At 40.9% G+C, this 16,673-nt stretch overlaps 2 protein-coding genes across 7 annotated transcripts in view; one reads left to right on the top strand and one right to left on the bottom strand.

The window, feature by feature from the left end:
- Positions 1 to 1,781: 1,781 nt before the first annotated feature.
- On the top strand, positions 1,782 to 9,713 carry LOC139645156 (uncharacterized protein KIAA0040 homolog). Of its 3 annotated transcripts, none has more exons than XM_071520786.1 (2): positions 1,782 to 1,919; positions 5,813 to 9,713. In XM_071520786.1, the coding sequence occupies exon 2, from the start codon at positions 6,832 to 6,834 to the stop codon at positions 7,159 to 7,161; it is 330 nt and encodes a 109-aa protein (XP_071376887.1). In that variant the 5' UTR covers positions 1,782 to 1,919; positions 5,813 to 6,831; the 3' UTR covers positions 7,162 to 9,713. The 3 variants fall into 3 exon arrangements, with proteins under 3 accessions (XP_071376887.1, XP_071376888.1, XP_071376889.1); XM_071520787.1 differs by having other exon boundaries at positions 1,788 to 1,915; XM_071520788.1 differs by lacking the exon at positions 1,782 to 1,919 and adding an exon at positions 4,166 to 4,325.
- Positions 9,714 to 13,550: 3,837 nt separating this feature from the next.
- tnn (tenascin N) overlaps positions 13,551 to 16,673 on the bottom strand; it is a 40,061-nt gene continuing 36,938 nt past the window's right edge. For all 4 annotated transcript variants that reach the window (XM_071520779.1, XM_071520778.1, XM_071520777.1 and 1 more), the window contains one exon: positions 13,551 to 15,103. In XM_071520779.1, coding sequence (XP_071376880.1) covers positions 14,936 to 15,103 — 168 coding nt within the window. In that variant the 3' untranslated portion in view covers positions 13,551 to 14,935. The remainder of the gene's footprint in view (positions 15,104 to 16,673) is intronic.

A 16,673-nucleotide genomic window follows, 5' to 3' on the forward strand; every position in this document is an offset into this window, starting at 1 on the left:
TCTCTGTAACAAGTGCTTTTCCAGATCATTCCTCATGTCTTCTGACGGGTGAAAAGAGGACAGAATCAGAGTTTTCCATATGATTTCTCCAGATAAAACTGTAGCTGTGCGTTGTTCTATGCAAGGCGTGCAAAAAAAAGATTGACTTCTGCACAGGAAATCAAAAGGAGGAAATGGAATGCATAGTGAAATCATTATCATATAAACTGCTGTATATAAGGGTTTCCATCAGGGAAATTGGAACTGGATACAAAGGTCATTAATCAACACTTGCATGAGGTGACTGGACACTGTAGCAGCTGTTTTGATATTGCTTTACTGTATCGCGCCATGACTACACACCCTGCCATTCAGCCAACACCCTCTGTGTTGGCGGTGTGTGTGTGTGTGTGTGTGTGTGTGTGGGTTTGAACTTGTCACAGACACACCTGCAGACAGGGTGAGGCTTGTCTCATCAATCTCCACAAAACCATGCCCCACAGCTACTATAAAACAAATGCCCTGCATGTTCATCCAGTCAGATGGTCAGGAAATGTTTGACGAGATCACCAGACAAAATGTTTTCATCTCGCTGTGGATCATTAAAAAATAGCAGCAATGATCTGAAAACGTTTTTCTCACTTGTCACTTTTTAGTACCAATACTCTGGTATGATTTCAAATTTCAGCCTCCAATAAAGGCTTCAGGCTGCATCTGTACTGAAGTCCCTGTTTCATTTTGAAAGCCAAAACATGGTGTGTACCCACTTTTCTTCTGTGTTTTACAAATTCTTGGACAGGTAATTTTGAGACAATGAACAATACAGAGAAAAATAAATTGTTCTTCTAAAATGAAACAGTCATGTGACCTGGCTACTCAGGCCCAGGCACATTGCTTTGTGAGTTGATGCATTACGTTCGCAAGCACAAACATGTGTGAGGACGCACATGCAAGCTAATGCACAATCACTTTTAACTGAGTCCTTTCAGGGACGGAAAGTAGATAGTACATTACTTAATGTCCAAAGAATACTTTTTTTTTTTTTACTTGAATAAAAATCCTCTTTTGCTTGACTGAACTGAAAGGGCATTGACCACTACCCTGCAGGCATAGTGAACTCTGTGTGTGTGTGTGTGTGTGTGTGTGTGTGTGTGTGTGTGTGTGTGTGTGTGTGTGTGTGTGTGTGTGTGTGTGTGTGTGTGTGTGTGCGTGTGTGTGTTACATATCACATCTATCTGCTTCACCTGGTGCAGTGGGCTTGTACACTTTCGCAGCTTTCATTTCTCCTTTCTATTCTCATTTTGAGTCTTAGATGGGTGGAGTAGTGTTTGTTTAAGCTACTAATTTAAGGTTATACAAAAAATGAGAACAATTGCCTGTGACTTATAGTAGAGTGCTTTGTAGGCTGTGTTGCAAGGTCTTCAAATCTGGAGGCACCTCTCTTTTAATGTTCTAATAATGGGAAATTTGACATATTTAATTTACTGTTGAAGTAATATATTCACATTCTCTTATGCAGTGTATACATACCTCATTGACACTCTCTCACTCTCTCTCTCTCTCTTTCTCTGACATCATTTGGTGCTTGTGTGTGTGTGTAAAGTAACCACAAGAATTCAGAGCGAGCAGCACGTCATGCAGGAGCACATAAGCATAGACAGAGGGCCCATTCTTACACGGGGCGGGCAGGGTGCAGTGACGCTGCGGCCGAGAGAGACTGACAGAGAGAGAGAGAGAGAGAGAGAGAGAGAGAGAGAGGAGAGAGAGAGGGAGAGAGGAGAGAAACAGGAACAGAAAGTGAGGACTTGTCAAGACGTCTGGGTGAGAGGGACCAGAATAGAGCAGAAGCCATATGCCAAAACAGCAACAACAGAAGTTTTCAGCAGCTGACTGGATAAGACAGGGGGAGACCTGGCCTGCCACTTCAGAAGTGCCTGTGGGTAAGGTGCCTCTTTCAAACATCTGTTGAGTGGCAGTGACTTGAAATACTTTTAAACCTTCTTTTATAATAGCTTTTGGTGCTTTGTGTTGTGTGCCTGTGGGTGAGGAGTGACAAAATTGATATTACTGTGGCAGGCTCTGTAAAAAAAAAAAAAAATGTTGTTTTGGCAACTCGCTCCATTGGTTAGATCTGACAGGAAGTTGGTGAAGTTGCAATGATACTTTGACAAGATTCATGCATTTGCATTCTGCATTTGGAAACCACAGACTGTCACTACAACATGAAAAAGTTTAACTTTATTTCATTTGTTAGAATCTTTGTGTTTACTGTCAACCAAAGAATGGCTTTCGGCTGCTCAGTTTAATGGACCTGCGCAGAAAACATCTTTTGACTTGAACCTTCTGGTGATGACGGCTTTTAAAAAAGTTTATAACAATTTCATTTGATAGTCTGTCCTCCACAGACTCTGTACTCTGCTCTGTTATTTGGCTCATTTCACTTAGCCAGGATCAAAGTTTACAGTAGCCTGACCTGTAATGGGCTAAGGCACTCTTTCGTCTTGCTCGCTGTAGAGAAGTGTGTTTCTACAAGCTATCAATAGGCCTGTAGTGACCATAACTGGAACTGCTGGCATCAGTGATCAAAGATATTCACTGTTTTCTGCCAAGAGATATGGATAATGCTACTAAACATTGACTGATTCACAGTTAAGAACAGTCTTGGACTGTTAAATAGCTGGCAGTAGTTGGTGGGCGAGGGGAAGCGTAACTGAACATGTCCCAGTAAGAATATGAAGAGAGACTGAGGAGGGTTTGCTCTGACCGTGTGCTCGGGGCAAGTCATTAAAGATTCCTGCCTTGCCTTCTGTCACAGCTCTGTCTTTTGGGTCGCACATGTTCCTTAAAAAGCAGCGGGGGCTAAGTGAGAGCAATCATAACATTTTTCTCAGCCCCATCCTGGCTTTGTGTGCCCCTGAAATGGCCTTTTCCTGTATATGAATGGGTCTAGGCCAACACAATGTCATGAGAAAGTACCCAGCCGGAGCTTTGTCTTAGAATGACAATATTGTCTGTGAGGAACATTTCAGCAACATAAAATGGACCACTGAAATGTTTAAAGCCTGGGGCTTCATATAAAAATGTTTTTGGATTTCATCTTTCACTTGACTGTACAATTTCTTAAAATGCGGCTATACTTTATTTGGAAAATGAACTGTTTTTGTTTTTAGCTGTGTACCTCTGTCTTACACCTTCTCTAAATCACAAGCCACCTCCAGCTCAAGCACACATGAACATGCTCAACAATTACGGTGTGCACACCTTCAATTAGTGTCACTGACATATACTGTAAATAGACCCTGCTGAGGAAGAGATTCTTGGCACCGCAATCCTGGCAACTCCTGTGTATCCTTCAGCACCACCACCAAGAGAAGTACGTCATGTCTGAAAGTGGCACTGAGCTGGAGAACTTTCCAAAGTTTATAAACAACTAGTCTGACATAAATTTGTGCTAATGCACATTGGTAAAATCAGATTAGATCATAAGACCTTTCTGTGAACACAGTTCTTGGTAAGGACTTAAAGTCACACTGAAATGCTAATCTGTTATTTTATTGCATTTTTGTATGAAAATCTCATTAGTTTTACTTTATATTTAGTGTGGACCTCATCATATACCAGGAGACGTACCTAAAAATCCTTGATAATAAAACCATCACAGATTTTTTAACAATCCCGCCCCTCCCATCAAATGAAACTATATTTCTCTCCCTAAACTGATGTCCCATTGGTTTACACTTTCGATTGATCCTTTCGTATGTTCTGCCCCAATATCCTGTTTTAACAGGAAATACATCTTATTAAGGAAGTACGATGATCTCAGAATGCGGTTTCACTGTGACTTTAAGCGGATATAGGCCCTTGATTGTCTTGTGTCTTGTCTTCACATGACAGGACTGGGCTCTACAAGATCCTGACAGGATCAAAGATGTTGTAAATATTATTGAGACAAACGCTTAGAAGCTTTCAAACCTTTTTTTTTTGACATATACGCTCTTTGTCTGATAGTTCACCCATGTTTTGGGATGGCTTACAATCATCTCATTGTTCCTAGCCAGAGACTATTATTGTTATAACACTTAGTCACTTATCCATTCAGTGACCTTAATACCTTGTTAGTCAGTTCTTTTATACAGCTTGATCACACCTATTTGCCTCTCTTGGGCTTTATGCTGTTCACTCATTCTCTCCTCCTGACTCCTATCTATTGTTCAGTGACTCTTTGGCTGGTGGTGTTTACTCCGTCCTCATCCTATGAGAGTGTCCCAACACTGATGATGCAGCTCGGCCAAGTTCTGTCAGCATTACAAAAGAACCTGTAATCACAGCAGATAAAGTCATTAAGGGTAATGTCTGATACAATGATTTCCAACAATATGTACAATCTTCGATATATTATGCCTAAATAAGAATAAAAAAAACAGAAAAGTTAGCTAGTTAGATCAGCAACCAAATAATAAAGCTTGTTGTGCTTTAAAGACTCTTAAAGCCCAAGTGGAATACAGGTTTGACATATAAATGCTTGGTCTAAATGTCTACCTATTTGTCCTCAGGTCTCAACTTTACTGTAATTTCCTGTAATGACAATAAAAATAGAAACGACCACATCTCTCAGTGTAGACGTTATTTATTTTTCAGCACTGTGTCGTTTGAGTGCCATGAGAATACGGTTTCTGAACTCTTGGTATGATGTGTCAGCTGACTCTTGCTGCTTAGCTTTCAGAGCTCAGTTTCCTGTTGAGTAAATGAGCAGGAGGGAAGTTGGAAGGCTGACTGCGGGTAAACCAATTTCACACATGAGACGCAACGCACCGCGACAACCACGCCAAATCTATTTCCTCTCCACATGCAGGTGCACCTTCCTCGCTCTGCCTAAGAAGCAGCCAAATGTGAGATGAAAATCTGACTAATATCTTTTTTCCTCCCCTCTGCATACAGAATACAAAGACGCTCTATAGCTGTGAGCTAAAGAGCTTCTAAGGGACAGACTTAATCAAACGGTGTTTGAAATGCTTTGGAGAGCTATAGTTGTTTTACGCTATTTAAATGTTACACGTAAAGTGGCCAATGCAATATCTTCAACAATAAAAAACACTATCCGTCACCTCAAAGCCCCAGACTTAATCAAACAGCTCACATTCTCAGAGAAAAAGGAACAATATTGCACTTTTATCTCTCAGGCTGACTGCTCTTTGAAATCATTTGTAGAGCTACTTCTCCTCGTCAGGTAACTAACCGCGGGTCTTCTTCTCCTCCAGGAGAGGTGTGAAGGGGAGATTTCATCTGAGGGCAGAGGAAAATGTAACAATCAGACATTTATGAAGTCCTTCGCCTCGTCCCATCTATCAGTCTCCCCCAATGGGAACCATTAGCCTGCTATATTCAGATGAATCTCCTGCAGCCATCCCCTCTCCCTCTCTTTCTACCTCCCCTCTCTCTTTCTCTCTGCCACTGAGTCACACTTTCTCTCAGTGGGGCTCTTAGAGCGATTGACTACCTCTCTCTCTGTGTCTCGCTTTCTCTCAGACACAATCTCCCTCCATCCCTCTCTCTCTATCTCTCTCTCTCTCTCTTTTCGCTCCCTCTTTCTCAGTGGGACTCTTAGAGAGATCTGCCCTGAATCCTGAATGACTCCTCTGCAGTATTAATGAGGGGAAAGCTGAAAATCTGAAGCTGACACTGACAAGGGGAGAGAGGGGGGAGGAGATGGGAGGAGGCAGGGGAAGGGAGAGAGGGAGGGAGGGAGGAAGAAGAGAAGGAGGTGTGGGGGCGGGGGTGTCTGTGGGAGACCAACTTCAGTCTATATTCACTTTCTCTCTCTTTTGTTCCACAGAAACACCTTAAGTCTATCACCTCTCAACACACCCAGCAGCTGGATTAAACTAAAGTGAGAAAGAAAGGGCAAAGAGAACAAGGGGAGACTCCAAAGGACCAAGAACAAAGAACAAGAGGTAGAATGTCAAGCAGCGAAAAAACAAACTTGGATGAACCCGTGCTATAGGCCCTTTTTCCTTCCTGCATCAAGATCAGAATCACCATAAGTGGAGGATTTCAAAGTCAATCTTCTCATAAACAATTGATCTGTCGGCCTCTAGGATTTGTTTAAAAAATGCTTTGGTCTCGAACCCCCCGGACGGGACATTAAGGAAGACGGCGTGTGTGAAGTCGGCCCCCATGCTTCCAGCTTTCTGATCTAACACAAACAACACAAGCCCAAGCGCATACACAAGCATCATACCCTCATCAGATACTGCTGCGCTGACAGGAGGCTATCCGAACTCCAATCAGTGGGCTGGTCCCAGCTAAGAGTGCTGGTGTAGGAAACAGCAGCACATCAGAGGTCAGGGGTGAGTTACCAGCAAAAATATCTGACCTGACAACTGTTTGGTTTGGTGGATGTTTGATGATTCTATCCAACTTTTCTAACGGAATCAGGAGTGTGTCAACAAACTGTCCGATTGGGTGGTCCAACAACCTCTCTCTTTCAGTCCTTTTCTTTAAAACTGTTGTAATCTTGAACCTCAGATTACTTAGTAAATCAATAAACCTTAAAGTTAAAAGGAATTATTATTCAACATCAAAAAGTTGAAAATCCAGGGTGACCTGAAAGTAAAAAATTAAGACTATAAAACTTTATAGCCTGAGCCAGATTAAGTAAAAGAAGATTCAAGTTTAATTAACAGCATGTCTTAATTGCGTTGGTGGAGGTGTGATGTCACAAGCAGCCTAATACGCGCATTTGTCCTTTTACAATATTATAAACTTCACGACCCAATAAAGGATTTATTGAAAGTTTACAACTGGTGCCAGGCAGACTCAATAAAAGCAGTCACAGCTTCATGTCCTGAAGCCATGGATGGGAAGACAGACAGCATCGTGGATTTTTTCAATCAGCTGTGGAGCTTTGCTACGGACAAACACAACCAGGGGGTCTACAACACGGTCTGCCTGGTGGTCCTGCTGGCTCTTCCCCTGCTGGTCCTCCTCACTTCCTTGGTGGTGTGCTGCCACTGCTGCTGCTGTCGCCATGCCAACTGCTGCTGTTGCTGCTGCGGAGACACCACGGCAACAGCGAGGTCGGAAACGAAGAAGAAGAAAAATGCGGCGAATACTGAGGACTTGTGGATCTCGGTCAAAACCGGGCCGATGACTCCTGACAGGGTTGCCCTCGCCATGGTGTAGCGATCAGTTTTGAAATTGCTGTTCCTGGATCAGATGGTCTTGACTGATGCAATGGAGCGAATGGATTGTTTCAAAAGTGCAAACTTCAACTGTGCTGGACTCAAAGGAGGCTTACAGAACTGCTTAGAGTAGTGGAAAGGACTTCAACTTATAATGGACACAGATCTGGTTGAAATATGTAAACAGTGTACAGAGACTTGTCGTTTTGTATTCATATGATGTAGTATTGTTATGATAATGTTTACAACATTTGTTATGATGTTTTTATTGCATGGTACATAAAGGAAGACGTATGCTACACAAAAGCACATGAGGTATTAGAGACATATAAATGATGGTGTGTGTGTGTGTGTGTGTGTGTGTGTGTGAGAGAGAGAGAGAGAGAGAGAGAGAGAGAGAGAGAGAGAGAGAGAGAGAGAGAGAGAGAGAGGAGGACAGTGTTAGTGAGAGCACTTTGTTCCTAGAGCTTCCATGTGAAATTCATTGCCTCTACATTTGGGAGATAGAGCCAATTTAAGGACCGCCTAGTGCTCAGAGGGCTATAATACTGCCTAGTTCTTACATTCAGGTTGCAATCTACAGTTGTGATTCCCTGATAGGAAAATGACTCTCATTTTCTACCAGTTTAAAGCCATTGAGCTCCAAGAAGTTGAACTCGGTGCACTTGGAATGAAATCTATAACTCTTTTTATCCTCTTGAAGTCTTTTCCTGGACTCGCTTTATCTACTTAATAGTGATTCATAGCCGAGAATTAGAATACAGTATAGTCCACATGAGAGGCACTTATCCTACTTATATGTTCATTTCAATTTTTTGAGACTCTTCCGGTGTTCAAGTTAAGTGAGCCTTAAGAACTATTCAAAGCTATTTCAACTCACATATATTTTTCAAATGTTTAAACCTATAAGAGAGAGGAGTGAAACACTGAGATAATCAAATGCTTTGGACTTCAAAAGTGGATTGCACTGGCAGCGCGCTTTTTTTTTTATTGTGTGACATCTCAAAGCCCAATTAAGCAGAAGCATCTTAGCAGTGTGATCATCTTTATGCATCTGCTTATGATCTTCTCGCCTCAAGTGCTTCTGGGAAAACAGGCCCCACTCATTCCATTACTGTTCAGATGGACACCTCCCACATGGAAATTAGGGTTTGTCTGCTGTCCGTCATGTTTAGAGAGAGGGAAATCACACTTGTGCCGCATAATTGAGCTTGCAGTGTAAAATGAAACCTCAGCAGCATTACCCAATCACCAATCAGTGTTACAGCTCTGACTTGGGGGCTTTCCAAAGAAACAACCCCATCAACCTATTCAGATGTTTTATTGTTGAGGAAGCAGTTTTTGTTGTTGTTTTCACAGTATAGTCTGTATTTGTCAGAGTGAGACTACTGAGCCATTATCACTGACCTGGGCTGGGTTTCCCTATACAGCATTGTACACTAAGGCCATTATAGAAAAGGAACAATATAAAGCAAGATAGATGGGGAATTTTGCCAAGAAAACTTAAGATCTTGATTTACCCACAGAGATTTTGTCCCTGTTGACATTTACCACAAATGTCCTCAGTTCCCTCCAAATTTTGCCCATGTAAGTAAGATCATCTTTATTCCATCAGTGTTCTCCCTTCATGAGAATCTGAAATTCAAACTGATTATAGATTTTCAGCACTCTGGTTTTGCAGACAACACAGGTCCTGTTCAGATTATTGAGTTTTGCTACCATCGTCACTGGAGACTTCTATCAGCATATTCAGAAGTAAAGGTTTTCCTTTTCTACTAAAAATGATCATTAATGCGGCCATGCATTTGGTAATTTGTGCATTCGTCCCACTGCAGTTTGCTCCGTGGCTATATTCAGTTACCATGGCTTATCAGTGTTCAAATCCACTATACAGTATATGATATTTTGGATGATATTTTCCATAACCTTTTCCACTCTATGCTGTTAACCTATGATATGCTGAACTGGTGGTTGCGTTCATGAGATCACTTTGTCTTGGTTTGTCTTGCTTGGAGTGGTTTTGTCATCATATTCACACCATTCACCCCTTTTCTTCTCAACACCTGTTAGGCTTTATTTATAATGTCGAAATAGACCGTGTTTAGACTTCCCTTACTGTGTACCCATCACATTTGATTTGCTGGGGACTATGTGATTCAGCTGCACAAGTCAAAGGGTGGGAAATCTATTTTTTTTCTTTACTGCTTCCCTCCCTGCCAGTTTGCTGTGATCAGAGGGAACAGAGGCGGGGGATTTGTCATCTGTCTGAACAACAAATCTGCCTTCCTGGATATTTTTTCTATACGATAGCACCACTTTTTGATCCCACCCAATTATGCATGACATTGTATGTTTAGGATGTTTTTTTGTTGTTGCACAGTTGAACAAAATGCTGAGGTGATCTTTCTATTTTTTTTTTTTAATTATATGCCTGGCCAGGCTTTGTTGGTTCCACTGCATGCATAATTTATCTTGACATATAGTGATACAGTGATGAAGGAGAACACAATGTGGAAGAAGACAGGAAGAGAAATAAAGTATTTTTCTAGCTTTGTTGAATCTCATTTCTCCATTACTAATATAAATTGAAGTTAACAGAGCTTTTGAATTTTGACATTTAGTCATTATCTTTACATGTAAGCATGTCACATATTACACAAGCTGCACCACTGAGCATGGCTGCCAAGACTCAGACAGCACACTCAGTAAAATGCAGGAGGCATACAGTCACTGCATTTATTTTCAGTATACAAGCCCCCCCATGGGAATAAAGCCCCTAACCATTTTTTACAGAATGTTCAGAGACTCTACCTATGGAGAACTGCAACTATAGCTGGGATCAGTTAACACATTCACACATCTACTGTGTATGTTTCTAAATGGCACTTAAAACATGTCTTATAATGTTTTTCTTTGTTTTTCTTCCATGTACTATATAACCACATGGGCACAACATGTTTAAAGTGTAAGAATTGGCAGATTTTAGATTGCAAAAATACCATTGGTTTTGGATGCTACAGTATATAGGCTACTACATCCACACAAACAAAAATGTTTGGTTAGACAATGCAATCAGTCAGCAGCTCTGCCTCTACTGATCTTCATGAATATGCAATTTTCATCATCTGTTTGATGGCCATAGTGGACTAATTTTGGATGCATGAAATCATCCTGGCTTGAGGAACAATTCATTTCAGACAATATTAACAGTTTGCAGGCATATACTTCAGGAAGTTTATGTATTCTGGCGCATGCATCCTGAGATTTTAGCAATCTTCAGATGTTTCATTTGTTTATCAAAGTTGGAAAAGTATTGTCTCTAATGTTGCCATGTCAAACAACATGTTTGTTTATGTCAGTCTTTATGGCCTAAGGAGGTGTTTTTGGCAATTATCCTTTATCACTTGTCATCTCGTTATCGTGACATGGAGGAAACAAATCAGGCGGCTTGCTTCAGATTAGCTATCATCAGTATACCTCCAACTCCCTGACAAATCCTTTTTATCGCTGGTGTTCTTAGCCAAGACGTGATAAATTGTAAACAATAATCAATATGCTTAGAAACTCATGTTTTGAATCGCTGGTGGTACGTGTCCATCTTAGCACTTAGTTAACATGCACTTCCTCCATAATGTATGCCATGCTGCTTGGATTTGCATCTTGACCTTGGGGTAAATCAGCAGTAGTGATTTATTTTTCCATTTCACATTATTTTTACATTTATGTATATTTTGTCAATTCAAAGTTAATTACAGAACAGAATTTAGTTAAGGGAGACATTTTCTGATAATTAATACCGTTAAAATGCATTAATACCAGGTTAATTCTCCACACCCAAAGAAAAAACCTTGTGAAAAACCCAGCTCAAGTCAAACATGCTGCAAAAACTTTGTCCTCTCTGTTCTGTTCTGTTCTGTTCTGTTCTGTTCTGTTCTGTTCTGTTCTGTTCTGTTCTGTTCTGTTCTGTTCTGTTCTGTTCTCTGGTCTTTCCTTTTCTCCTTCCATGACACAGCAACCCCTCACACTCCACCCCTTTAAACAAACACTCCCTTGTTACAACATTACCAAGCTCTCTCATGGAAAAAATGCATCACACTGAGCCTTAGGTATAAGTGTGGACCCAAGTGAGCAGACACACACATGCAGACAAATGTGCATGCCCACACACATACACACTACACACACACACACACACACACACAGAGAGAGAGAGAGAGAGAGAGAGAGAGAGAGAGAGAGAGATTAGCTACTGATCTTAGACTAACACTAATTTCAAGCACCATTTTATCAAATTCCAGTTTGGAAAAGTGGAAAAATGTGAGCCAAAACGCATAGATATACAACAGAGTGATTTGGTACAAAAGTTCTCTACTGTGAAACATACAAGTCAGAGAGAGATCTTCACCAAAACACTCTCAGTCACCGGTTGCTGGCAATTACAAGGGGAGAAACATCTTGTCAATCAAAATCAAATGCAATCAAATGCACTGAATATGTTGTTGCAGCTCAGCAGGCAAGGCTGGGATGGAGCCATTCCAAAAATATGAAAAAAAAATAATACAAACATTTATTTTGAAAATGAGTAATCCCAAATCTCAAAGAGTCTAATGACCATAGAGGGAAGAACCAGGGCATGCCACTCACTATGTATTAACTTGACACAAACAAAAAAGCATACACACAAATACACACACACACATACACCACACATTTTTATACTTTTAAAAACATTCCTTTCTAGTACATTGAGACAAGACAAGAGGGAGACAGAGCGAGTGATAGTTATCATTCCCCCACCATAAGTGTTGCAACTGTGCTTTGCTGCATGCATGAAGAAAAAGGCCAAGACATAAACACATTTGTGAGAGAGAGAGAGAGAGAGGGGGAGAGGGAGAGGGAGAGAGAGAGAGAGAGAGAGAGAGAGAGAGAGAGAGAGAGAGAGAGAGAGTTGGACGGCATAATACTGTCTCTCCGCATTGTGTTTATCCTGCCACTAAGCAAGCCACTTGCCCCGCAGTGCAATGGCAGGAACCAATCTCCTTAAAGTAATTTGCAATCACTGTGGCCGAAAGGGCCTTCCGCATCAATGAGCTTTTGTGAGACATTTCATTTCAAAGTTGAAATGAAATTCTACGCTAGAAATATTTGCCACCAAATTTTATGCAGTGGCTTTCTCTTACTCTTATTTGATTTCTGACATAGAAAGGCTGTCAGTGGCTCAGTGATTAGCAGCACTGTCGCCCCACAGCAACAAAGTCCTGGGTTTGGATCTCGGACCCGGTCCCTCCTGTGTGGAGCTGTCATGTTCTCCCCGTGTTCCTGTGGATTTCCTCCGGGTGCTCCGGTTCCTTCCCACAGCCCAAAGACACGCAAGTCAGGTGGGTGTGAGACTTTAAATTGCTGTCTATCTGTCTGTCTATCCGTGTTTGCCCTGTGATGGACTGGCAACCTGTCCAGGGTGTTTTCCTGCCTTCCGCCCAATGCATGCTGGGATAGACTCCAGCCCCCTGTGACCCTGAACAGGAATAAGCCTACAGTCCATGGAATAAGTATGAAAAATGGATTATTGAAGACTCTCAGACTCTCTTTTCATATGTTCATGAAAAGAGAAGTGTTAGTGTTGTTTTTGAATAGATTATATCTCATTCTTTGTATCATCGTATATATACCATTTATATTCTCTCCATACAGTTTTAGGCACTGTACAAAAATGCACAGACAGTCAGTGTGCTGCTGACAGCAGACTGACAGACACCAAATAGGAAAACTGAAAAACCATAGATCATGTTATGAAACCAGACACCAAACACTCATCTGTTCCTTGGAGTAGTTGCTCATCTCAGTATGACGAAAGTACTGGATGTGGAGAAACTGCTGCACTTTTGAAAAAAGATTCAGCTAAAACTCAACTAAAAAGATTGCCAACATTCAAGTGCTTATGGCTTTATTCATGCAGCCTACTGTCTGTTCATGCTTATCACATTACATTACTGTAAGACCAGCTTTGAAGTAACATTCAGGCTTCTTGAAACAGATCACTAATGCAAACTCAGGTGTTGTGGAACAATATTGTAGGCTACCTATTTTAACTGTGAGGAGATGCAGACTGTTCAAACCATAGAGTTCGGCTAACTTGTTCTATGTGCCCTTTTGTGCTATATCTAATAGCACTAATTAGTATTTCTTGACTATACTGTATATAATAACATCCTACCTCCAACCTTCCAAAAACTTCTCAGCTACCATATTCACATGTTTATTATCAGCAGCAGTGGAACAAGATAATGGAGCTAACATGGCTACCAGAGATGGAAATGCTCTTGAGGCCAAAGCTATCCTCAATTTAGGAAAAAGGACATCAGTGCCAGAAGTATTTCATGTCACATGGCTTTTATTTTTTTACTGTAAATGTGTGGCATGAGTAGGAGACAACAACTACTACAATATCCGTTTGAAAATACAATCATTGAAGAAAATATTCATATAGCCTATAATCTTTTTTAATTCCACTGTGACTTCTAACCTTGAATTCCTGATTGAGGATTGGCTGGAGTAAAACCTTATGGGCCATGAAGGCTTAAAAAGAAATTTTAGGGGACGCAAAATTTATGAGGGGCAGGGGCTACAAATTAATTCTGGCACATTAGCAGAAAGACTGATTGATGTGCTCTGTCCTTGTCACATAAACTAATAAAGTTTGTAATAAAAGCGTAAAAATGTAATAAAGTAATAAAGTCAAAGTCAAAGCAGTATTAATAACCTTTGTCAGCGGTCCAGAATGAAAACAACACTTTGGTCATTAAGTTCCTGAGGATGAGGCAAGAACCTCAATGAAATTCAGCCTTATTGGCATACGATATGGGCACATTACAATGATTGATATGCGCTGTCCTTATCATATAAAAGTAAAGCAGGAGCAATATGGCCATTCCAGACGTCCATTCATTGTTATTTTCTTGCTCGTTCTGCAGAGCCTAATGTGATCTGACAGTGTTTGTGGCACAGTGACAATCTTATGTGACACAGCCAGCCAGCTTCATAATCAATAAAGTCAGGGCTCTAACTCGCTAATTGTCTACACCTGACTCTCGCAGTCAAAACACAAGCTGTTTTTTCTTTCAGTTTTATTTTATTTTTTTTTTCATTTTTGCCATTATGATAATACTACTATACACAGTGAAAGTTGCTCTTCACTTGCAACATAGAATATGAAATAAACAAATATAATACAAATAACCCAGGCTGCAGCCCTAGGATAAAAAAAAGGTAAAAGGTATGCAGTAAATGAAGATAAGAGTTCTTGGTTTTTCTGAGCTCACGCAAATCTACTGTGGCCTGGTTTGAAATTGAAGTTTCCACCAGAGTCAAACTGGGGTCAGTTTGATTTTTTTTTTTTTCATTACAATTCGTTATTTCCCTCACAACATTTTGACCGATGCACTAAACTCTTGTTAATGCTACTTCATTTCAAGCACTGACTTCAAAATAACTCCAAGGCAAGTTTTCTACTGGCCGCTTTCCCACAATCACACTAAACCCAGGAATTTCTGATATAATTTCTGATCTCGGATCTGATATTCAGTGTAAACGAACACCTAATAAGTTACGATTTCCTATGATGCCCATCGAAGTGTGTTTGCATTTCACAGTCCAAGACCTGAGACTCACAGGTGCCGACACAGGCGATCCATCCTTTATAGCCACACTAATATGCAGAGAAATGCCCAAATCTAGCGTGATGGCGAGTAAACGGCTGACAGCAGTGTGTTGTGGTTTTAGAGGGAGGTGTTTGTGTCTTTCTCCTGCGAGGCTGTAGTTCTCCTCTTCTCTCTGGCCATCAGCGACCTCCTCTTCCTGCTAGACAAGGCTCCCAAGGGTCGGATCTTCATCTCGGTGAAGTCCAGGGACACCAGGTGGCCCTTCCATGGCTCCCAGTTCACTCCCTGGCAGAGGGGAGAAGAGAAGAGTGAGAGAGGAAGAGATGGGGAGGGAATGAAGAGAGAAGAGAGAGGGATGAGAGAGTGGGCAGGGGAGAAGGCAAAGCGTGGTTAGAAGAGGAAGAGTGGAGTGAAGCAAGATAGGGGAGACAGGAGAGTTGAAGGGTCAAGAGATGGAGATGAGAGAGAGAGAGAGAGAGAGAGAGAGAGGAAGAGAGAGAGAAAGGCAGGCGGGAAGACAGACAGGCAGAATGACAAACACTAATAAATACCAGCCTCTAGCTTCATTTCATGACAGTACAAACTTGTTTTGACTGTTATTGCATTTCATCAACAAACATTGCGGGAGATATCTGGAGCAGCAATATTATGGATGAAATCTTGACAAGAGCAGAGAAATCCCCTGGCATTTCCTTCGGTATCAGTCTCCCTTAGACATAATAACTGTTGTTGTTACCCTATCAGCCTGGTAAAAAACACTTACGTTTTATACCGGGTGTGAGAAATGTGTTCTCTTATCAGTGCTGATGGATTCAGGGCATTTCAGCTTCACCTCAACAATCCAAAACAAAACAACTTAAAGTAGGCTGGGGTGAAGCTTGTCTTTGATTGCTGACCAGGGAACTGCCTCCCTCCCACAAATCCTGTACTGTAGCATCATTTTTTTTTTTTTTTTTTCCCCATTTTGTAACTTGGTTTAGAAAAGATCCTAAATAATAAAGATGATGTTAGCGATAATGGTGCTGAGGGCTGTTTGATTATGATTGTGATTGTGATGATGATAATTATTATTACAAATAATAATCTTTGTGTTGTTGTTATTATTGACAGCAATTGTAGTAGTTGTAGCAGTATTATGAGTAGTAGTAGTACAAGAAGTACTTATACTAGTAGTGATATTGGTAGTATTGTCAGTAAGGTATTATTAATAAACAATGAGAAATAAATATACAAAACAAAACTCTACTCAACTTCTTAACTAAAACTGTGTGTAATAACTGTTGAATTAATCAAGAACAGCACTCAATGAATATTTTATTTGCCACAAAGAAATCTGGGCTGCAGGGGCGCCGGAGTGGCAAACATTGAGAAACCATTAGGAACCATTAGTATGATTATTCAGTATCATGAATGATAGATTCAGTCTTCCTCAGACAATAACGCTTTATCTTACCTTATGAGCCAGATTTAAATACCAGGATTTTATACAAAGTTTGAGAAATCTGTCCTCTTATGGAAAGTGATGGATTCAGAGCATCACTGCCTTACAGGACCCTGACTATTAGCTTGGGTTAGTATAAACCTGCCGTTATATAATACTATCAGTGCCATCTATTGGTGTTAATGCACACTACACCAGAGAGCCCGACTTACTTCAACACCATGTCCTAGATTTTTAACCGGCAAGATCTGTTTTGCTTAGTTAATGTTGCGGCAATAACATAAAGGTATGATCTGAGACACCTTAGGTTAAGAATTCATTTTGTGCAAGTGTATGTGCATGCATATGTGTGTGTGTGTGTTTGTGTGTGTGTGTGTGTGCAGACATGTGTCTACTGCCACACAAAACCAGTTA

Source organism: Centroberyx affinis, unplaced genomic scaffold, assembly GCF_046629955.1.
Source record: "Centroberyx affinis isolate AG114_WGS23_722 - 3 ecotype Tasmania unplaced genomic scaffold, CSIRO-AGI_Caff_v1 ptg000826l_1, whole genome shotgun sequence".
Taxonomy (NCBI): domain Eukaryota; kingdom Metazoa; phylum Chordata; class Actinopteri; order Beryciformes; family Berycidae; genus Centroberyx; species Centroberyx affinis.